Here is a 24,511-nt window from a genome sequence, read left to right on the forward strand (position 1 = left end):
AGATAAACAATAACGAGTAGGTAACTATGCAAAACGACAAAAGGATAAAAAGACTGTTCAAAATGCGAAGTTGCGTTATCCCCGGTGTAGTTACCAGACATAGCCTTTTAATTACCACTTATTGAGATCGATGCAGCAGGTCTTGGCTGGTATACAGCTTCGAGCAGCTGAAGATGTACAAAATGGATTGATGGTTGGATCACTGACAATCTAACATTATTCTTTTGACACAGTATCGCCAGAAAAATAGGAAAACGTAAAAATGATGGAAAGTATTTTAATTAACATATGCTGAACCATTTTATTCCAAAAAATGCGATCTTAAAATGGAAAAATGATGATAATACATGCAAGCACCTAATAGCACTTAAATGATTGCTACATTTCACTTAATTCTTCAAAATTCTTCATAAGCACAATTGGAGCTTATTTATATTAGGAGGCATCAGAAGAATAAGAAGTAATAATAATGATTCCCACAATTTTTTATAAAAGAACACTTTTTTTAATTACAACATTCTAAGTATACTAGAGATATTCAACTGATCCAGTGGCTAAATGAATTTCTACGAACTGGTATTTCTAGTATCTAACGACGATCTAATATTAGCCAAAAATTTATCTCAAAATATATTGATACATACAAAACATTGATGGCAATAATTCACAAATATTTTCTTATAGAACGACATTAATTCGATTAATTCGTTAACACCGTTTAATAGTTAATTCCATAAATATTGTAAAATCAAATTAGGGTTATGTTATTATACCAACAGTAAAGCCTTGGTCACATAAAATCTTCCGGTTACGGCTTGAGACACGAGTCTTACTACGGCAAAGTCAATTTTTCACAACTCCATCTTTCTCAATTTAATCCCTTAAAGCAATTAACTGTTTAAGTCGAATTGTCGAAATTCGGGTACAAAACTAGGTGTTATATTATTCTATTCAGAATAAAGTGTCGCTTAAAATATTATGGTAATTCCAGCTTATAACATTGGACTTTCCACAGTAACGAATACCTGTACTGTTTCTACTACAGATTAAGGTGTTGTTATGTTATATTTCAGGTAAAGAATACAACGGCCTGGATTGTTATTGTAATATAATTTTATATCATTTGTTTGTGTTTTAATAAAATTATTATACCATATGAATTTTATATTATTTATATAATTTTATTTTATAGTATATAACTTTATATTAAGTGTGCATAATCAAATTTATTTTTATATTTTTTAGCCTTGGAAACTATCGACTGGAAACAGTCGATAGTCGCCAAACAGTCGAAACAGTTGATAGTAAAAAAAATTAACGACTGAAAATAGTTAGTAGTAAATTTTACCCAGTTCTGTCGATTATTAATTTAAAAAAATCCCACTGAAAGGGGTCGTCTAAATTATTTTGGTTGTAAACTGACAGAACTGTCCTCTATATCAACAGTTTCTCTGCTAATAATTGAAAAGGTTCAAGAAATCATGATGTGACATTTTATTAAACAATCGTTGGTACTGTACAGTATATTTATAAAGAAGTAAAAGTTGTTAAACGTAAATTTGTCATTATTACCAATGAGATTTTAACATAAAATTACCATTGTGCAACATACATTTACATATTTTTAAAAAACAAATCATCATACATTATACAGGGTTGTGTAAAACCCTGGGGCAACAAAAATTAATTGCCATGAACGATGCTCAACACGACGAATGAAAACACCATACCTTAAATAAACATTTTAATATTAATCGAAAACATTAAGGTCGCATAAGAAAATTATTTTAAATGGTCGCTTCTTACGCGCATACTTTACCTCTTCAGAATTAAAAACATATATAGTGAAAGAGCTTTCAAGGCTTTTACCATATCAAAAGCCAAGTGATATGTTCACCGCATTTCAATATATTTTTATAATACTTACCTTTTTAGTACCCAAATAAAATAACAACAAAATAAAAGGTAAATAATTTTTCGGCAATTTTAATTAAACATATATTTCAAAAATTAAACAAAAATAATTTTATAGAGCAAAAAAAACATTTAAAAATCCCTCTGAAAGGTATTGTTAATGTTCTATTTCTCATTAAGTTCACACAACTGTCATTTTTGCTGATGCAAAGTTTGAACAAAGAACAGGAATTTTAAAATTACAAAAGGAACTTTCGACTTTCATATATTTCAATAGAGAACAGAGAACCAGAGATCACACACACAAATAGTATTAATCCCTTGTTATTATTAAGTACATCAATTGAATGAGCAGTAACTGAATATCATTTGATTCCTATTAATTACTAAAATTCCTATCTACTAATATAACGTGAGTCAAAATAAAAATATTATAAAAATATAATATTAGATATGTTTTTTTTTACCCTTGAGATTATATATTACTTTATATATACCCAGAAATCGATAACACCTAAAGATGCATACATTTTAGGAATAATGTGATAGGAAAGAGGAAAGTTCTTAACTCCTATTAAATATTCAAGTTACTCAGGACAAATGTTCATTTTTTTTAGTAAATAACCAGAACAAAATATTGATAGATACAGACTATATTTAAGAGAATTATATTAGATTTAATATTTCATTGTTATCTATATATCTAATGATGAATAATGAATTAACATACTATAGGAACCAGAAAATAAATGAACTAATCTCAAAAATGTAAGTTTCTTTTGTTTAAAAAAAGCCAACTTGAAATAAAATAGATAATTTAGCATTTGTACAACATATTCAGCTCACACACAGTATTATTTATATGTTTAATTTCAATTGTTTTATTTAACAGACTAATTCTACATATAGGTATGAATCTAACATGAAATAATAACACAATATTTTGGAAAAATATTATTTTATTTAATATCAAAATAGTCCCAAATACAATATGTATATCTATGGATGTAAATTACACTGTAGGCACCTCATTGTTTAACACTAAATAATTTAATAAAACACAGTAAATGAGATAATAATCAAAATATGTAAGTTGATATAAAAAGATAACACCAAGCCAGCAGTGGTTTACTATTAAATTTAGTAACTAGATATCATCAAAAACAGAGTATTTACCTTACATTTTTTGCTCGTTGATTACAACAAAAAAAAATTATAGAACAGATCTCTTATAATAAAAATACAAATAAACAATTATCCCAAAAACATAACAAACGCAAATGAATCAAGCCTAAATAAAATAGCAGATACTTACTGCAACTACCAACATACCATTCATTAATGGGACATTTTTGAATAAAATAAATTCTCATTATTCAATGTGAAAAGTATTAATCCCTTGTTATTATTAAGTACTTGACTTGAATGAGCAGTAACTGAATATCATTTGATTCCTATTAATTACTAAAATTCCTATCTATTAATATAATGTCAGTCAAAATAAAAATATAATAAAAATATAATATTAGATTTTTTTTACCCTTCAGATTATATATTACTTTATATATACCCAGAAATCAATAAGACACTGAAGATGCATACATTTCAAGAATAATGTGGTAGGAAAGAGGAAAGTTACCCAGGACAAATGTTCAATTTTTTTAGTAAATAACCAGAATAAAATATTGATAGATACAGACTATATTTAAGAAAATTATATTAGATTTAATATTTCATTGTCATCTATACATCTAATGATGAATAATGAATTAACATACTATAGGAACCAGAAAATAAATGAACTAATCTCAAAAATGTAAGTTTCTTTTGTTTAAAACAAGCCAACTTGAAATAAAATAGATAATTTAGCGTTTGTACAACATATTCAGCTCACACACAGTATTATTTATATGTTTAATTTCAATTGTTTTATTCAACAGACTAATTCTATATATAGGTATGTATCTAACATGAAATAATAACACAATATTTTGGAAAAATATTATTTTATTTAATATCAAAATAGCCCCAAATACAATATGTATATCCATGGATGTAAATTACACTGTAGGCACCTCATTGTTTAACACTAAATAATTTAATAAAACACAGTAAATGAGATAATAATCAAAATATGTAAGTTGATATAAAAGGATAACACCAAGCCAGCAGTGGTTTACTATTAAATTTAGTAACTAGATATCATCAAAAATAGAGTATTTACCTTACATATTTTGCTCCTTGATGACATGATCAAAAATAATTCTAGAACAGATCTCTTATAATAAAAATACAAATAAACAATTATCCCAAAAACTTAGCAAATGCAAATGAATCAAGCCTAAATAAAGTAGCAGATACTTATTGCAATTGCCAACACACCAGTCATTAATGGGACATTTTAGAATAAAATAAATTCTCATTATTTAACGTGAAAAGTATTAATCCCTTGTTATTATTAAGTACATCAATTGAATGAGCAGTAACTGAATATCATTTGATTCTTATTAATTACTAAAACTCCTATCTACTAATATAACGTCAGTCAAAATAAAAATATTATAAAAATACGATATTAGATATGTTTTTTGTTACCCTTGAGATTATATATTACTTTATATATACCGAGAAATCGATAAGACACTGAAGAGGCATAGGTTTCAGAAATAATGTAGCAGGAAAGAGAATAGTTCTTAATCCCTATTAAATAATCAAGTATTATACTAAAACGGCACTATAGATATGTAACATATTTGATATATAATATATATCTAATAAATTAACTATTGTAAAAATAAAATTTATTATTTTATTGCATTCCAAGGCACCAAGAGAGTTTCAATTATTTCTGGTCGATAACCAAAATCAGCGGCTTAAAAAAAGTTTATTTAATTAAAACGATTACCTTGAATTTGTTCGCTATAGCAAAAGCTAGCCGAGAAAATTAATTGTTGGTGTCGTGATTCGCTTTTCAAATAACTCACGCGAGCTGAAAAAAGTATAATAAATAGAAAGTTAAATGTTAGTTAAGAGACGTTTAAAATGTATCGCTGGAGGTGTTCGAAAGTATTGCCTAAAAGTAAAAAAGGTTAAGTCTCCTTAAAGTTAGCGGAATGCATTTAGTTTACAACCATGTGTTATTCCAAACGAACAAAAAATTAGCTTGTTAATTCACAAATCAATTTTAACAGCAACCAGTCAATGATTCATTAATTTAGTCTTGCATCGAGCTCTTAACATAAAAAAACGATTAATAAATATTATAAATCTGTTACAGGTCCAGACAGTATAACCCTGGGTGTGGCAGCCACCGATGAGGATGTTGTAATCGTGGAGAGACTATCCACGGACGTTTTTCCGTCCTCAGAAGGATCGGACGTTTCGTGGCGTCGTAGCATGTTAGATAAGCTTGAAAAAAAAAAGAAAAAAATTAAAATGTATGCGATATTAATAAAATATGAAATCGTACAGCAACTGATATCTCGAAAATTAAACAAAAATACGTACGTACTGTAAAAGTTTTTGGTCGGCTTCTTCTTTCTTGTTACGTGTGTCCTGCAGTTCACGTCGTAGTTGCAAAGTTTCCCTTTCCAGGTCCAGAACTTGTCGAGCGGATTTGTTCTTGTCTTCCGAAAGGGAGGATAAGTTTAACATGTTTATGGAGTCGTCAGATCTATAAGAATAAATTGATAGTAATAATATGAATGATGCAAGAGTCTAGTTCTGGAGAATCCTATGATGCCCGCATTGAACTTATGCCAATTTGAATTTGCGACGTTGCTAATTGTTGAAAATTATACGTATATATAAAGAATAAATTATCTTGAATTCACAAGTTAACCTAAAATATCACTTGGCACTCAAGTTTAAATTGAGAGCTGTGATTCTGACTCACATAAAGGACATTGATTCATATTTATTGTACTTTTACTTTCACAGGGCCGACTATGTCTAAAATACAATGATTTTCGTATAGAATTTAATCCAATTTGCAAAATTAAAACAAATATGTCCTCATATGTCCGTTCAGATTAAAAGTGTTATAGTAGCTTTTTTAACAATATTCACAAATCAATGATTTATCCATTACTGCCTATCATTTATAATCAAAATATGAAAAGTACAAAAACAAATAAACTATAAATAACAAAATTCTTCATCTTACAGAACAGAACTCTTACCAGTACCAGGGTGAAATCCAAAAAGGCTGTTGTAAGTTGGTTGGATTCTACCTTTCGATTGCTAGTAAATGGCAACGTCGCATAATCAGGCGCAAACTACTGAAGTTTACCGGTTAGAATTCTCCAGAAATAGCCACTACTAATAATGATGAGCAGGATTTTTAACATTAAGACCCTCAATATAATATAATATAAAGGGTTGGGGAAAAACTATTTTATTTTATTTTCCATGTTTAATTTATTTTCTGATAAAAGCACTATTTGGTCACTGTGACCTGACAATCTGAACCAAGTGTTTTTCACAAGCCTTTCTTCAAGGCAATTTTATACCATTAAGAGGATTTTGCAGAACAACTCCTTTCCAATATGAACAATTCCTTTCAAATATCACCGAAAACTTAACACGGCTATGCTTGATATCAAAACAAGTTTTGCATCGTTTCGTGAAGCTTCTGACTGCTTTAATTGATTAATATTTGAATAAATTCGATTTGAAAAACATTGAAAATCGAAATTACAGTTTCTCCGACTTATTATTGTCCAAGTTAAAAATACATCAATAAATCAACGGAATAATTCAATATTTACCATTATAATAGGGAAGGGGAATAGTCCTAGATTGCAATATGAACTCAAATTACAAAAAAAAATCAATATGACAGTTGCAAATACTAACTCAAAAATAAAATATTGAACCAATATTAACCGAGTACCGTTAGAGAACAATATTATAATTATTAAAATGAAACAAAAGCCGCAATATAATGAACCATTATATTTTATCAAGGGTTGGGCACACAGAGGGTCAGGGACAACCTCGATTCCAAATGAAAATTTATATGTAAAAATTATTTGCGTTGAAAGGACACTGAATTAAAGAGGTCAACGGAATGAGGTGTTCAAAAAAATTATATTTTTTTGTTTCTGCATAAATTAATTCCTAAATATGTGTATATGTTGGTAAGGTGAGTTCTCAATATGAATTAGACCAAATATTTAACTTTTCTATTGGTTTTTGGCAGATCTTTTTGAATTCGAAATCATATATCACTATATAACTTCGTTTCTTTTAAAGAAATTATTAAAGGAGTCTCTAATGCGAAGACATCTAAAGCAGAAGCCGCTGTCAAACCGGTGTAAGCCGGCTTCGTTGGCTCAGTGGTCAAGACGAGTTCGAATCCTGCCGGGACATGGATGTACTTTATGTTTGTGACTGTAATTATAAATGTTTTTTATCAAAGAAAAATAGAGATTTAACTTTATAGAAAATTTTGGGGAAATGTTTCGCGGTGTCCAACTGATTGGCTCACATTTCTTTCTATGGCTTTCGTTTCTATGGTACGTTTGTTGCATATTTATTTTAGTTGTATTTTATATATTTATTTTGAACGTCATTTTCAGTATGGCTTAAATAAGGAATATTAAATTATTAGTTCATTAGTCGGTAGTACAAAAAGTATAGTGAATTATCGATCTAGGAAATGTTGTGTACCCGGGTGCAAAGATAGTAAAGAAATGCACAATCGTTTTCTTGCGAAGAAGTATTTGGCTGTCGTTAAAAAATGATTGATAATGTTAAAAATCCCAAACCGATTGGATTGAGTATCAATGAAATTTATGATCGTTATAGCACATTTTATTGTTGTAAGTTAATGCAAGTTTATTCATATAATTTAATCAATGAATTGGACCAATAGTTGCAGCTGCAATAAAATAATAGAAGATCCTGAATGCAAATCTATTAAGATAGGTATCCGATATTCAGTACACGAGAAATTTTGATGTAAAATTTATTGCCCAAGTAATAACAAATTTGTTACAAGTGTCATCAATTTAATAACTACCTTGAGGGGTTCATTTCATTAAAAAAAAGTGTGATTATCCAAATAAATATATTGGCTTAGGGCTACTTAATGAAGATATTTTTTTTTTGGGATCTAGCTCATGGATTCAGGAATATACATACTCGGCTAGTATGTCTTATAAATCATTTGAAGCGCTCAACATAAGTTAATTTTTCTTCATTCTATTTATAAATCACATTCGCCTTTAGGAAATTGTGAAGAGAATGAACATGAGATAATTTATAATTATATATAAATCTTTAGATAATTTACATTCCATACTAACGAGGGATGACTCTAACTTCAATTCCAGATGCTCCTATATAAATAAACGAGTCAAGGCAATATCTTATTTCCCAGAAAATTGTTTTATTATACTGTCTGTAAGTAGGTCTCTTTATTTTAAACTCTTTTATTTTATTCCGCGATATTGCCACGTCCATAATATAACATATTTTTGTCAAATATCTTTAAAACATTTTTTAAAACTTTTAATTGTATACTACATAATAATTTTCCAGATAGAATATTACCAATAATAAGATGTAATATTTATACTTTATAGATATCGTTATAAAGATACACATTATATTTATTGCATTCGTTGAATTAATAAATTTATTTCAGAAATTAAATTGTTTTTATTTCAATTTTATTGGTCAATTAAACGTGACGTCAGGACTGGCACGCGCCGCACCTGCATGGCAAACTTTATTAGAACCTGTCAAATGTCTTCATAGCAAAACGACAGTAGCGTTAAACAGTAGGTCCAGTCCAGATAAACCCTCGTTGGTAAAAAAAAGAATTAAAAGAAAAAATCGTCAAAAAATTATTTGTAAGCAGCTAATAGATGATTAAAATTATTCTTGTTTAAATATCTACTGAGAGATCTTATAAGCTTCGTGATTAATTTCTAATCAAACTTATACAACTTAAGTTCCTCAAAAAAAAAAACGTTTTAAAGAACGTCCGTCACATCACACGTAGTGACCCCCTTAAACAAAGGATTTCGGCAAAAGTAAAACGCGCAATGCACATCCCAAAGGGCGATACTGATATTAGCGACCGACCCTATTCCGGTCGAAATCTTTTCGCCGATCCTGCGAAATTCCACGATACAAAGTAGCGTCGGTACGGCTATCGAGCCGTGTCCTTCCTCGTTCTGTTTGCTCAACGCCGTGCCCGTCGCCTGTCGCCAGCAGGAAAGTATATGGGCAGAGATAAGACATGTTCCGGCGCTATCGCGGGAGACCGACGGCCGCAGAACGTGGCCGGAGACGATAATAAAAGGATCCCCCCTCCCGGAATCCGAAGAGCGTCACATTTTTAAATCGACGAGATTTACTTGCGGCACAGACGATGGAAAGTGAGAAAACTGTCTGTTTAATTTATCGCTTAATTTGGATCGATTTTTATTTGTACCGTTGTACGCGCTTTAGTTTTAATTTAGAGATCTACATATAACAAAAACTCACCGCTGTTTTACGTCGATTTAATACAAAACGGGAACAACAAAACCATTAATGACGTAAATTATCTATCAGGTCAATTAAAAAGTCCCCGGCATGGAATATAGATGGCGCCACTAGAAAAAATCCGTATGTTTTTTAGTTAACCTAACCCTCAAAAGATGCATGTATATATTTGACAGCTGTCGGATCATTAGTTTGTGAATTATAGTATTTTGAGTGAAGTAATTTTTGTTATTGTGAAGAAAATTAAAAAGGAATTTCGCGTGTTTTTTCGCACTCAGATTTGAAGATATCAACTGAACGTGTACATCATATCATTCTCGAATATTTGGGTATGAGAAAGCTCTGTGAAAAGTGCGTGCCACGCGAACTAACTTTTGACCAAAAACAACGACGAGTTGATGATTCAGAGTAGTGTTTGAAGATGATCAAATGTAATAAACCCGAGTTTTTGCGTCGATATGTGACAATGGATGAAACATGGCTCCATCATTTCACTCCGAGGTCCAATCGACAGTCATCCGAGTGGACTGCACACGATGAACCCGTTCCAAAGCGTGGGAAAACGCAACAGTCTGCTGGCAATGTTATGGCGTCTGTATTTTGGGATGCGCATGGAGTAATTTTCATTCACTACCTTGAAAAAGGAAAGACCATCAACAGCAACTATTACATAGCGTTATTGGACCGTTTGAAGGACGAAATCGCCGAAAAACGGACGCAATTGAAGACAAAGAAAGTGCTGCTTCACCAAGACATGTATGTATGTACCGTATCAAAAATCCATGAATTAGGCTTCGAATTGCTTCCTCATCCACCATATTCTCCAGGTCTGGCCCCCAGCGAGTATTTTCTGCTCTCAGATCACAAAAGAATGCTCGCTGGGAAGACATATTCGTCGAATGAAGATGTGATCGCCGAAACAGGCCTTATTTGAAGCAAAGGACAAATCGTACTACAAAAATGGTATCGAACAGTTGGAGGGTCGCTATAATCAGTGTATTACCCTTGAAGAGAATTATGTTGAATAAAAAAAAACAATTTTGCCAAAAAAATGTGTTACTATGGTAGGCCGGCGACTTTTTAATTGACCTGTTAATATACTGTAAAATAAAAGTAGAACTCCCGAAGAAAAATAATAGTATTCCCCAATGCACAAACTGCCATCAGCTTAAGCATGCTAAAAATGTCCTAAGCATATCTAATGTAAGACGTAATTAGTTTTAAAAAATGTGTACAGCAAAAAGAATTGTAAAGATTGAAAATGATTAGAATTCACGTCACATGACAGACTGTGCATTTTGATGAATTTAAAATTAAAAATAGAAAAAGTTTTATCAAAAAATATTCTAATGTTTGTTAAACGTATTAGGTTAGAAAAAAAATAATATAGTTCTTTTTTATGTTTTTCACATCGGTCAAACACTAATTAATCATATAAGTGCCATTTTAATCGGTGGCTTTATGCCATTTGTTAAATAAAAACTATATTAACGTCACTGTAGAGCTTCTGAGATCTTTGAGTGAATATAAGTGATTGTTTTGGTTTGTATATACTTGTAGTGTATTGAACAAGTTTTACACCATCGCTGTGCTTGTCTTGCTGCAATTGTCCAAGATTTAATCAGCTTTTTCACTGACTGAATAACCCCGTGAACACCACGTCAAGTTTTTTACAAAACCCAATATAAAGCATATACACCTGCATCAAAATAGCCGAAATAAATTCGATTATTTTCGGAAACAGATGGAATTTCGAATATGTTGTCGGCGACTATTTTTGTCCGGCCAAATACAGACAACAAAACATTTTCAAGAAAAAACTCACCTCGAGCTACTACTGACAGCAAGACTCTTCAACTGCTCTTCAAGTTTCGATATTCGATCGTTGTTTCTATTCTTCTCCGTGACTAGGTTCAGGTGGTTCTATAAAATATTAAATAAACAGTGTAAATACATATACATAATACTCGGGAAGGTTAACGATTTTGTATTAAATGTTTGAATCTGTTCTGATCATTTTTCACCTTAAAATGATATTTATACAACGTGGTCGGCAAAACTCCCGCTACCATTTTGATTGCCTATAACTTTGTTCAAATAAAAGATAAGTAAGTTTGGTTTTTATAAAACGTTTATTTGGTCTTTACATTAATTTTTTTTCGTTATGATTGAAAAATTATATATTGTCTTTAAGATGATAAATTGTTTGGGGATTATTCACATAAACTTTTGACTTTAAAAAACCCATAATAAATTTATGATGCTACGAAATCCGGAGATCTGGCTGGCCATGCTACATCGCCATTTTGCAAAATTAGTGTTCGTGGAAAAACGTCATTCAATATTTGAATTGATGAACGAGCTGTGTGTGCTGTGGCCCCATCTTGCTGAAACCACATGTTTTCCAGTCCTTGCTCTTCCATTTCAGGCACAAGAAAATTTCGAATCATCTCTTGGTACTGTTCAGCAGTAACAGTAACCGCAAGACCTTGATCATTTTCAAAAAAATAGGGACCTGTGATTTTCCAGCATACAGTTGTTTTTAGTGGATGCAAGGATGTTTCATGAATTAATGGAGGATTATGTCCAGACAGTCTTAGGATTGCATTACTGTACTCAACTCGTTGATCAGGATCTCTCAGTGGCAATTATTGGACTAACTGTATTTTGTACAGGAACTTTTTCAAATCAATTTTCAAAATTTTCCAAAAAATATGGACCAATAATGTTTCCAGCATGAATACCATACGATACAGTTGTTTTTTTGTGGATGCAATGATGCCTCATGAATTAATTAAGGATTCTGTGTTCCCCAAAACTGACTGTTCTGGTTATTGACGTGGCCACTGAGAAGAAAATGGGTTTTATCGCTCATTATCAGTTTAGACGAAAAATCTTCATTTCACCAGACAGCCTTAGGATTTCATTACTGTACTCAGCTCGTTGATCAGGATCTCTCGGTAGCAATTTTTGGACTAATTGAATTTTGTAACGGAACAATTTCAATGTTTGCACACCATAAGTCCAAATAGGCTTTAAAACTGAATGATAAAGCAATCTCTTTGATTTTAGATCAAGTTGAGAGTATCTTCTGACTAATCAGTACAGTTGCTTGAGTCTAATTTGCTCTGCTTCTTGTCTCACATGATGTTTCCAGCTTAACCTACCATATTCCGAGGTATTTAGCTGATTCTGTTTGAGGAATTGGGCATCCGTCAAGTGACATAATTAAGTTTTTGTCAATTCGTTGCAACGCAAAATTAACTTGGACACATTGGAAGCTATTAAGCTGTATTTTCCAATCTCTAGTCCATTTGTAGATCTTGTTGACCGCTACTTGTACTTGTTCTATAGCCGTAGACAGAGATACATTTTTTGCCATTCTAACTGTGTCGCCAGCAAATGTTGTTGGAATATCGGCAGTATAGAGCAGATATAGAGATGGTCTCAAGACACCACCTTGTGGAACTCCAGCCGAAATAAGTTTAAGTGTTGAGAACGACCCTACACGCGAAACTCGACAGTAATTCCGCGGTAGCAATTTGTTCATTTTATAGATTAATCCCAAATGGCATACTGGAAAAGTCCCCAGCCTGACACGTAGATGGCGCTACTAGAATTAAATCCATATGTTTTTTAGTTAGCTCTAACCTTCAAAAGATGCGTGTACAAATTTGACAGCTGTCGGATAATTAATTTGTGAATTATAGTTGTTTATTTCAGTGAAGCAACTTTTGTTATTGCGAAAAAAATAGATGAAAAAAAACTTCGCGTGTTGATAAAAGATTGCTTTTTAATGGGAAAAAATACATTTTAGCAAAAACTTGGCTTGATGCCGAGTTTCCGAACACTGTCCCAGGAAAATCAACCATCAATGATTGGTATGCTAAGTTTAGACGTGGTGAAATGAGCACCGCAGACGACGAACACAGTGGACGCCCAAATGCGGTTGTTACCGACGAAAACATTAACAAAATTCACAAAATGATTTTGAATGACCGTAAATTGAAATTGAAGGAAATAGATATAAAACACTTTAAAGATATCAACTGAACGTGTACATCATATCATTCACGAATATTTGGGTATGAGAAAGCTCTGCGCAAACAGGGTGCCGCGCGAGCTCACTTTTGACTAATAACAACGACGAGTTGATGATTCGAAGCAGTGTTTGAAGATGATCAAGCGTAATAAACCCGAGCTTTTGCGTCGATATGTGACAATGGATGAAACATGGCTCCATCATTTCACTCCGAAGTCCAATCGACAGTCATTCGAGTGGACTGCACACGATGAACCCTGGTGGGAAAACGCAGTCGGCTGGCAAGGTTATGGCGTCTGTATTTTGGGATGCACATGGAATAATTTTCATTAAGTACCTTGAAAAAGGAAGGATCATCAACAGCGACTATTACATTGCGTTATTGGGCCGTTTGAAGGACCGAATCGCCGAAAAACGGCCGCATTTGAAGAAAAAGAAAGTGCTGCTTCAAGACAATGCACTGTGTTACCAGTCAGTGCGAACGATGGCAAAAATCCACGAATCGGGCTTCGAATTGCTTCCTCATCCACCGTATTCTCCAGAATGCTCGCTGAGAAGAAATTTTCGTCGAATGAAGAGGTGATCGCCGAAACTGATTTTGAAGCAAGGCACAATCGTACTACAAAAATGATATCGAAAAGTTGGAGGGTCACTATGATCAGTGCACCACCCTTGAAGAGAATTATGTTGAATAAAGAAAACTAATTTTGCCAAAAAAGTGTGTTTTATTATGGTACGCCGGGGACTTTTCAGTTGTTCTGTCACAATGAAATCAATGAAAAGATAAGAGACAGTGATGGCTTGCATCAGACAATATTTCGAAAAGTACGTGACCATTTATTATCAACCTAAAATTAATTCGCATTTACGTTTTAAGACAGAAAAAACTTCCTTAGAGAAACGATTCGGTCCCCTTCCACATCCCAACGGCGCAGGAAAAAACAATAACTTCACATCGAAAGTGGATTGGCAGCAACGTCGCACCAGGGCTCTCCATTTGGGCCAATCTTGTCGGCCTGGTCTTCGCCATCGCTAGACCCCCGCGGTGACGCTCCGGCTCCGGTTACGCCGAAACCCGATTCCGCTGGCTGGGGCCGAACCCACGACGGTCCTTAATGGCTTTTTACTTAACGGGAAAGGTCTAATTTTACGGAGAGGGCATCGAAAATCCGAACATTATTGGTCGGATTGGAAAACCTAATTATGGCGGAAGATTAGAGGAAGCGGTCGGTTACTTCATCGTTTCGGCTGTGGTGAGGGGGAGGTCCCGTTCTGGCGCCTAAATATTTATTTTAATAAAATGTTTTAGGCGGTAAATTAATATGCCCCATCGAAGATAATGATGGGTTGGGGAAAAAGTCGTTTCGGTTTTTTTGTTATTGTTTTTCAAAGTGAATGTATTCATTCGATGATATTAGGTACTTGTGACTATTCTATCAGTTTAAAAATATTTTAAATCATTTCGTACATCTTTTCAGAAGTTGTTCAGAAGAACGATGTTGATAATTGATTTTCTTTTTCAGCATTTCGAAGCAGTGAGCATAGAGTATTCTATAGAAGTTAATTAATTGGTCAAGGGCATTTAATTATCTAATTTCTATAACACGATTGTTTGTTTCAGTTTGTTTACGGCGCTACTTTAGTGTGCCTAATATGTAAGAGAAGTTCAGCATTTTTGTGACTTAATTAGAATCACTATTATTTGATTGTAATGTATCTTCAGTATACATGCGGAAATAAAAAAACGAGACGTCGTTTTCAACTTTTTCCCATTTTCTTGCAACATTGCGATACTGTGTTAGAAGAACGATGTTGATAATTGATTTTCTTTTTCAGCATTTCGAAGCAGCGAGCATAGAGTATTCTATAGAAGTTAATTAATTGGTACAAGGGCATTTAATTGACTAATTTCTATAACACGATTGTTTGTTTCAGTTTGTTTACGGCGCTACTTTTGTGTGCCTAATATATAAGAGAAGTTCAGCATTTTTGTGACTTAATTATAATCACTATTATTTGATTGTAATGTATCTTCAGTATACATGCGGAAATAAAAAAACGAGACGTCGTTTTCAACTTTTTCCCATTTTCTTGCAACATTGCGATACTGTGTTAGAAGAACGATGTTGATAATTGATTTTCTTTTTCAGCATTTCGAAGCAGCGAGCATAGAGTATTCTATAGAAGTTAATTAATTGGTCAAGGGCATTTAATTATCTAATTTCTATAACACGATTGTTTGTTTCAGTTTGTTTACAGCGCTACTTTAGTGTGCCTAATATATAAGAGAAGTTCAGCATTTTTGTGACTTAATTATAATCACTATTATTTGATTGTAATGTATCTTCAGTATACATGCGGAAATAAAAAAACGAGACGTCGTTTTCAACTTTTTCCCATTTTCTTGCAACATTGCGATACTGTGTTAGAAGAACGATGTTGATAATTGATTTTCTTTTTCAGCATTTCGAAGCAGCGAGCATAGAGTATTCTATAGAAGTTAATTAATTGGTACAAGGGCATTTAATTGACTAATTTCTATAACACGATTGTTTGTTTCAGTTTGTTTACGGCGCTACTTTTGTGTGCCTAATATATAAGAGTAAGTTCAGCATTTTTGTGACTTAATTAGAATCACTATTATTTGATTGTAATGTATCCTCAGTATACATGCGGAAATAAAAAACGAGACGTCGTTTCCTTAGGAAAACAGCCCAAGTTAGCTAGATTAAGGATGTGTGTGTGATGAGATACATCTGTGTGACTATATATAACAGGTCAATAGAAAAGTCCCCGGCCTGACACACAGATGGCGCTACTAGAATTAAATCCATATGTATTTTTAGTTAGCCCTACCCCCAAAAGATGCGTGTATAAATCTGACAGCTGTCGGATCATTAGTTTGTGAATTATAGCATTTTAAGTGAAGCAACTTTTGTTATTGTGTTATTACCAACTAGAGTTGGACTGCTTTGAAGATTTTGAATGATTTTGATGTTGAAAGAGCAACAGACCCCTCTTTTGCTAAGGTTACCGGTCCGTATTTTGGTAAGAATATTACCAAGTCTAAATTAACGTGAGAAAAAATATTATAGCACAGAGATTTTTTACACTAAAAAGGAAAAATCTTTTGACAGGGACGGAATTGATTTTATAGAAGAAATAAGATAAAAGATAAATGGATGCTTGTGGTCTAAACCTAGAGGGGTTACCACAGAAAAAAGAGTATGGCTAGAACTCTACCCGGCAGATAAATATAGACAAATAAATTATATTTATTTTACATATTGTTTTGTCATCACTTTTCCCTTCAAAATTATTTTTTAATTAAATATTTCTATAAAGAGTTCTTCATACGACATTTATTATATTATAAAAGATCAAAATTGTACCAAAAAGTAAATTTTAGGTCAATTTATAAAATCAAGATATGTTATATTCTTCAAATATACGTATAATTTACAAGAACTGACAACGTCGCAAATTCAAATTCTCTTGTGCAAAAGAAAAAGTGATAAACAGAAGCTGCTGCTGTTCTCTTTTTCTACCTACTGCAGGTAATTAGTTTTTGCTGGCTACTACAAAAAATAAATAAAAATAGCCGAATGTGCGCATGTACAAGCCGAAAATCTTATTTCTACTAAAGTATGCACGCTGGGAACTTGTGACTTGAACTTCAGCAGTGTATATTTAACAACTCATTCAATGCGCGGCCGAACAAGGAGGCAATTTTGTGCAATTTAATAAAACCATAACTTTTTGAGCTTGGTATCGTCATAGTAGAGCCACTTTTCATTGCCAGTCAAAATATGCCACAAGAAAAAGTTGACATTCTCCCTCCTTTGAGTCTTTAACGTCTGGAAACAGTTGATTCTGTAGTGACATGTCTCAAATGTCGAATTTTACATCTTAGAATTGTGGTCTACAAAAAAATGACCAGAAAATATTCCAGATGTTGAACACGTGAGGGGTACCTGCAACGACCCCCACTACGTTTAGTGGGGGTCGTTACAGTTTTAGTCGTTATAACGACCTGACTAATATATGACTATCGTTTAGTTCAGACGTGCCACCATCAACTGTCCAAGCCTCGTCTACAGGTAACCGCGCCGCTGCCACCTTTATCCCTTTGTGTTTATTAATATTTTATAACGTCAATAAATAACGGTCACATAATGTAACCATCACTGTTTGATTTCGCTTTACCTCCATTCACCCAGCCATATAATTCCCAAAATTCACTAACTCTATAACTGTCTGAAAGTTTTTTGAGAATTTCAGCTGTAGTATCATCCAAAAGTCTAGCAATTCATTGTCTTCAAACTTTTTTTGATCCTCCAGGCTATTCTTTGTCATTAACATCAATATTCCCAACTTTCAAATGGCCGAAACCAAAACCAACAATTGGGATATGATGGAGCAGCATCATCATAAGTTCTAAAAGTGTTCAACAAAAATAATGTCGAAAATGCAATTTTGAACCTTCCACGATTAGCGTCTGTATACACTGAACAACTCAATGATACTAAAGGAAAAACTATTATTTTAAAAGAGGAAATGACAAAACTATCGAATTTAACAATTAGGTTAAGTTATTTAATAGTTTTTTACATTCATGCGCCGCATTTTTGCTAATAATTTCACCGATCAAAGTAGATGCCAGAATATAACATATTGAATGATGCATGTCTGTGTTTATTTATATCAGCCAACTTAATATACATATATTTGCAATCAGGGAGTGGTGTCGCATCTATAGCGTGTTTGTTTCCCATTCATTCATTGCAAGTGAAGCGAAACTTAATAATAGAATGAACCTTCAATCGTGTTTTAAAAATGTTTCTCTAATATTATTAGAGAGGTAAACCGTGTTTATATGAAAACTAAAGCTGAATTGAGATTGTTTTAGCTCTATACTAATTATGTTTTTATTAGTGCTAGGCATAATGGAAAAAAATTCACATACATAAGAGGTCAATTGAAAAGTCCCCGGCCTGGCACATAGATGGCGCTACTAAAATTAATTCCATATGTTTTTTAATTAGCCCTAACCCTCAAAAGATACCTGCATAAATTTTACAGCTGTTGGATTATCAGCTTGTGAATTATAGCATTTTGAATGAAGCAACTTTTGTTATTGTGAAAAAAATGGATAAAAAGAAATTTCACATGTTGATAAAATATTGCTTTTTGAAGGGAAAAAATACAGTTGAAACAAAAACTTGGCTTCATGCCGAGTTTCCGGACACTGGTCCAGGAAAATCAACCCTCAAGGATTAGTATGCTAGGTTTAGACGTGGTGAAATGAGCACCGAAGACACAGACAGTGAAGGCAGTGGACGCCCAAAAGAGGTTGTTACCGACAAAAATATTTTAAAAATCCACAAAATGATTCCGAATGACCGTAAATTGAAATTGAATAAAATAGCAGACACTCTAAAGATATCAACTGAACGTGTACATAATATCATTCACGAATATTTGGGTTGACCAAAAACAATGACGAGTTGATGATTCGGAGCAGTGTTTGAAGATGATCAAGCGTAATAAACCCGAGTTTTTGCATCGATATGTGACAATGGATGAAACAGGGCTCCATCATTTCACTCCGATAGTCATCCGAGTGGATTGATCACGATGAACTCGCTCCAAACCGTGGGAAAACGCAACAGTCGGCTGGCTAGGTTATGGCGTCTGTATTTTGGGATGCGCATGGAATAATTTTCATTAAATACCTTGAACAAGGAAGGACCATCAACAGCGACTATTACTTAGCGTTATTGGACCGTTTGAAGGACGAAATCGCCGAAAAACGGCCGTATTTGAAGAAAAAGAAAGTCCTGCTTCACCAAGACAATGTACCGTGTCACAAATCAGTGAAAACAATGGCAAAAATCCATGAATCCATGAATAAAATTTTTGTCGAATGAAGTGGTGATCTCCGAAACTGAGGCCTATTTTGGAGCAAAGGAGAAATCGTACTACAAAAATGGAATCGAAAAGTTGGTGGGTCGCTGTAATTAGTGTATCACCATTTAAATTATATTTTGAATTATACTGAATAAAAAAACTAATTTTGCCAAAAAAATGTGTTTTACTATGGTAGGCCGAGGACTTTTTAATTGGCCTGTTACACATATATTGTATCTATATATTGTCTATATGTCCATTTTTATTTTTAAAATTGCGTTTTCATAAGATTTTAATTTATTTAACGATTTTTAAGTGGCTGTATCATTTCGTCTATCTGTACAAACTCTAACAAATTATGTTAATGCATTGCTATCAAACCAACACGTCGAAAGAATATGTTATAGCCATGTAACCAGAAAGATGGCAAAAAGTTGTAAAAAATGGTGAAAAATATCTTGATCAATACATTTTTTACCAATTTTTCTCAATAAGTACCTTTTTTAAAAGGAAATAATGATCAGAATACACGCAAGAACTTAAAAACAGTCAATATTTGAATGATCAATTTTATCTTAGTTTTGCAATCATTGAAGCCTATAATCGAAACAGGATTTAATTTTGCTAATAGGATTAATTTGTTATTTTATTCATGTGACCCGATTAGTTCAGCGCTATTAACTTTCTAATGTGGCAAATGATTGCATTTTAAACATTCGCACACATTCGAATGACAATAATTGCTCCTTGATTCAAAATAAAACAATTGCATGTATTTTAGGTTACGCCATAAAATGCCTAAAATACTTTACAAAAACTGCTATATAGAATCTAAATCAATCAATTTTTGAAACAAATGATTACGGACCATAATAAGGATAATGATAATGTGCTGAACGCTTAGCTTAAAGAAAGATGGTGCTAAATGTTTGGCAGGACTGGAAAGAATTGCAGAAGTTCTAAATTGACAGAATTATGATTTTACCAAAAAAAATGACACTTGAATTGATCACGCCTTGAAAAATGATTCCAAAAATCGAATCATTGATTAGTTACTATTGCCCCAAACCATTATTATAATATAATGCATCCCAACACAAAGTAGAAGATATAAGACAACCAAAAGCATCTCAAAACAAACCTAGAAATCAGAGGATGTATCATAAACAATAACTTGGGGTTGATATTACCACAAAAAAACATGCAATTATGAAAATCAAAACATTATAGTTCACAAATGAAATTGAAAAATATTAAAACTTTGATACAATCTAAATAACCTGATTTTATCACATGACATAAGTAAAACAACCAAACTTTATTGATACTGACACTGTTAAACTAATTTATTCAGCTTAATTCATCAAAAGTTCATAGAACCCACTACAAATATAATTTAAATAATAGGGACTGTAAATTAGAAAATAACAATGATCAAATTCTTCTCACATTCTTTATAACAGTAAAAACATTTCAATTAACAATAGATATTATGCAAAAAAATAGTTCAACCAAATTTTTCATCCCAGAAAGTACAAGGTCATTAACATAAAATTAATTTTCTGGCAGTCTATACATTCAAGTTCGGTTAAAAATAGAAGCTGTAAAAATGATGAGAAATGGATGATTAAAATAACTCTCAGATTAGAATCTATTATAGATTTCTGCTGCTTACTATACTAATTTATACATTAATATAATGTCTGACATATCAAATTAGGGCTAATTTCACTATATCTTTTTCAAATATCACAAAATGTTCAACTTGCGTCATTATGGTATTGTTATACCTTATCAGTAATAATAAACATCATTAATTACGTTTAAAAATGTTACAGCAACTTCATTATCATAAAATTGCTTTTAAAACTTATATTACTATTTTAAAGTAAACTGCATATAAGCAATAAATATAAATAAATATTAATACTCACCACACTTAAATGTTTCTCTTCCACAATATGTTTCACTCTAGCTAAGAGGGCATCTTCACGTACACGTGCTGCTTCCCTAACTTCCCTAATTACATCAGTCAACATACCAGGCTCATAATCCCGATCAAAATGCCTAACATTTTGTTGTTTTTTTAATAAATTCAACTCAATTCTGAGTTCCATGACTTCTCTTGATAATTTGTAATTATTTTCTTTCAGTGAATTTATCTGCTGTGTTAATTTACGAATCGTTCTTTCATCAAAAGAATTTGTACTGGAATCACTTTCATTAGGCAACCCAGGATCGGAAAATCTCCTTTTTGATTCGTCATTCTGATCCAAATTGACAATGGGCAGACTAAAATAATCTGCCCCATCTGAATTAATATTATAGGTATGGTTGGATAAAGTAGAATGTTTTGAAATGTTTCCTACGCTACCCATAAAATTGCCTGGACACCCATAACCTGGATAATTAATTGGGTAAACAGGTAAAGACATTGATTCTGAAGTACTGTAGTTTACAAAAGGATAATAATTACTAGAAATATCACTGAAATTTGGATAGGCCCGAGTAGATGCTGGAAGATAGTTTACATTACAGCTGGGAATGTTTAATTCAAATGTATTCATTGGCGTTTTTGATTCATTCTTTTCGCGATTTTTCTTACGTTTCGTGACTGTTGGTGGATTTCCATTCACTTCTGGAGACATTTCGGTGAATAAAATATAAACTAATAAGCTTCAATCTTACAACAAGAACATACACAACCTAAACTCTTAAACTACACAATCAAATAACAAAAATAATGTTCTCTGTTGTCATATTTAACATTCCCTGCTGTCATTTTAAATAATGTCATGCGATGTTGTCACGTCTGTGTATAAATTATCTATTCCGCCATTTAAAGTTATATAGTATCTCATTTATATAAGTAGAAACATTAATTCGGTAAACTTTCTTATTATCTACAAATATTTTAATTATAATACCAAATTAAAATAATTTTTGAAAATTAAAATTTGCAAAAATAGTCAACGCCTACTTCTTCTTAATTCTTCTTCTATTTTAAAATTAGGTTAAAATTGACCAAAATATATAATCTAAAAAATTTAGGTTTTCTGAATTTAGGTTTTAGTTATTGATAAAAGTATTGTTAATAGAGAAATTGAAAAATGTTTCAAACAGCCACTATTTCGTTGTCAGGTTCCGTTTTATCATATCTATTATACGAAATTAATAAATCATCATTGCAGGTAAATATTTATTTATATTTTTAAATATGAATCATAATTTTGTTAATTTTAGTATGGATTTTTGTTAGGAGAAATTGTCCATAAAGAGGTAATTTCAATAACTGATAGGGATCAAAAACATGTTGATGTTTCAAAAGTTATCAAAATCAATTCAGTTATTCCTTGGCCAAGGTCCAGTGATTTTTCCAAAGGAAAGGTAGACAAAGATAAAATTAGTAAATTTCTTGGTTCTAATATCAACAAAGTAGTAGCATGGTATATATATCGTTCATATACATTCCGTTGCCTAACGTTAAGAGATTGTATTCTACACAAGCAATTTCAAGAACTATTTGATGTACCAGCAGACTTATTTTCACTATGCGTAGTTCAAATGGATTGTTCACATAAATTAAATTATTACTCTTATTATCAGAGATTTTACAGGATATTAAATGGAGAAATTGATAAGGTTAAAATATCAATACCTAATTTAGGTGAATGTAACAAAAGTTATATGAACTCAGATGAGTCATCAACAGTACTTAACAAAGTTATATCTGACATTCAATCGGATATCGAGAATACCAAAGGTATTGTGGTAGTTACAGAAATTGAAGATGCAATACAAAGATTTATTTGTAACACTGTAAAAGAGTTAGCAAAAGCAGAAGACACCTTGTTTGAATTAGAAAATGATATAAAGAAATTACAAATGACCAAAGAATGTTAATGATAACAATCACAAACACTTTATAATTATATTTTATAAATGATTTATATTTTATTTCATACTTTAAATTTTTTGAATTTACCCGACTAATATTTATTGTATTTATATTACTTGTTATTACTTATCAGTACATGTTAAATGTTTTTTTTTTAGTTCAAATGTTTAAAATTGCATCCAAAGAATACAAATGTATATATTTAGGAATATTTTCTTTGTAATCTACATTGTAAAGTTATATAAACTTTTCCTAGTAGATAATAAGCATCTGTTATATTTTAGTGTATAATACATATTTATAATATAAAATATATTTATATATAAAATGGACTTAGTTTTTTTTATGTCTAATAATAATAGTAAGTACTTAAGTACTATTTTAACAGTTACTTTGTTACTTGTATAACAATTAAATAAGAACATAGACAGCTTAAGAAACAGTAGCGATTAGTACTCCTGTACCCTCAACATTGAAAGAGTAATTCAGAATATTGAACTCTGTTGATTCTTTATTGACAGGTAACAAGCATCTAGAAAATAATAACAGCTAAGTAATTGAAGATAATTCTAAAATACCCCAAAATATTTGTGAAAAATTTGAAGCCTAAAATAATTTGATTTATTAATATATTCTATTATATCTTTATCGTCTAATTTGGTAAATAACATTATTTGCACGCCTTTAACGAAATATTCTTCTATTAAAATAAAGTTTTTTAGGGTAACAATATAAAAAATGCCTATTTATTCTTTATCATGGAACTGAGTGTGCCTTGACTTTTTAATGCCTATGTTGCCGTTCGCGTTTTATTTTTATTATTATGTATAATGAATTTGTTTTAATATATTAAATATATTTTTGTACTGAACAAAATTTAACTAATTTACGTTACTAATTATTATTAGTTAAATATTGAGGGTTTAGATAAATCCAAGAAAAAGTAATACAAAAGTATTCTTGGTAATATAAAACTTTAAAAAATTGCCATCAATCCTGGATTATTGACAACGATGCATTTCACTGCGTGAATTTCAATGACACTTCATTTTTCTTCGTTACAAGTTCTTGCTTGTATTCATTATATTCTTAAATAATCCCTTGCTTTTTATTTTGTTGTTTTTTACTGACACCACCGTCAATAGGCAATTTCTGATTTATTCATTGACGAGAAAACTATTTCTATCGCCAAGTTGGCTTTGAGTTTGTTTCCATCTGGGCTAGCGTTGCTGGGTGCAGAATAGGGA

The 24,511-nt window shown here is 31.8% G+C and overlaps 2 protein-coding genes across 3 annotated transcripts; one reads left to right on the top strand and one right to left on the bottom strand.

Moving 5' to 3' along the window:
- Positions 1 to 3,903: 3,903 nt before the first annotated feature.
- LOC143201147 (uncharacterized) lies at positions 3,904 to 22,193 on the bottom strand. 2 transcript variants are annotated; one of them, XM_076412037.1, is made up of 4 exons: positions 21,301 to 22,193; positions 11,240 to 11,337; positions 5,426 to 5,587; positions 3,904 to 5,322 (listed from the first exon to the last, which is right to left on the bottom strand). In XM_076412037.1, the coding sequence occupies exons 1-4, from the start codon at positions 22,012 to 22,014 to the stop codon at positions 5,175 to 5,177; spliced, it is 1,122 nt and encodes a 373-aa protein (XP_076268152.1). In that variant the 5' UTR covers positions 22,015 to 22,193; the 3' UTR covers positions 3,904 to 5,174. The 2 variants fall into 2 exon arrangements, with proteins under 2 accessions (XP_076268152.1, XP_076268153.1); XM_076412038.1 differs by having other exon boundaries at positions 5,422 to 5,587; positions 21,301 to 22,159.
- Positions 22,194 to 22,367: 174 nt separating this feature from the next.
- LOC143201164 (BRISC complex subunit FAM175B) lies at positions 22,368 to 23,288 on the top strand. Its single transcript, XM_076412060.1, has 2 exons — positions 22,368 to 22,557; positions 22,610 to 23,288. The coding sequence occupies exons 1-2, from the start codon at positions 22,477 to 22,479 to the stop codon at positions 23,267 to 23,269; spliced, it is 741 nt and encodes a 246-aa protein (XP_076268175.1). The 5' UTR covers positions 22,368 to 22,476; the 3' UTR covers positions 23,270 to 23,288.
- The last annotated feature ends 1,223 nt before the right edge of the window (positions 23,289 to 24,511 follow it).

Source organism: Rhynchophorus ferrugineus, unplaced genomic scaffold (genome assembly GCF_030347505.1).
Source record: "Rhynchophorus ferrugineus isolate W39M unplaced genomic scaffold, kcgeb_rfMv2 rfM8, whole genome shotgun sequence".
Taxonomy (NCBI): Eukaryota; Metazoa; Arthropoda; class Insecta; order Coleoptera; family Curculionidae; genus Rhynchophorus; species Rhynchophorus ferrugineus.

Excerpts from the sequence above, each read along its gene's own strand:
- LOC143201147 (XM_076412037.1), bottom strand. The coding sequence starts at position 22,014 with ATGTCTCCAGAAGTGAATGGAAATCCACCAACAGTCACGAAACGTAAG. Across the intron at positions 5,588-11,239 it reads GCTGTCAGTAGTAGCTCGAG|ATCTGACGACTCCATAAACA; the intron begins GTGAGTTTTTTC and ends TTATTCTTATAG. Across the intron at positions 5,323-5,425 it reads GCCGACCAAAAACTTTTACA|CTTATCTAACATGCTACGAC; the intron begins GTACGTACGTAT and ends TTTTTTTTCAAG.
- LOC143201164 (XM_076412060.1), top strand. The coding sequence starts at position 22,477 with ATGTTTCAAACAGCCACTATTTCGTTGTCAGGTTCCGTTTTATCATAT. Across the intron at positions 22,558-22,609 it reads TTAATAAATCATCATTGCAG|TATGGATTTTTGTTAGGAGA; the intron begins GTAAATATTTAT and ends TGTTAATTTTAG.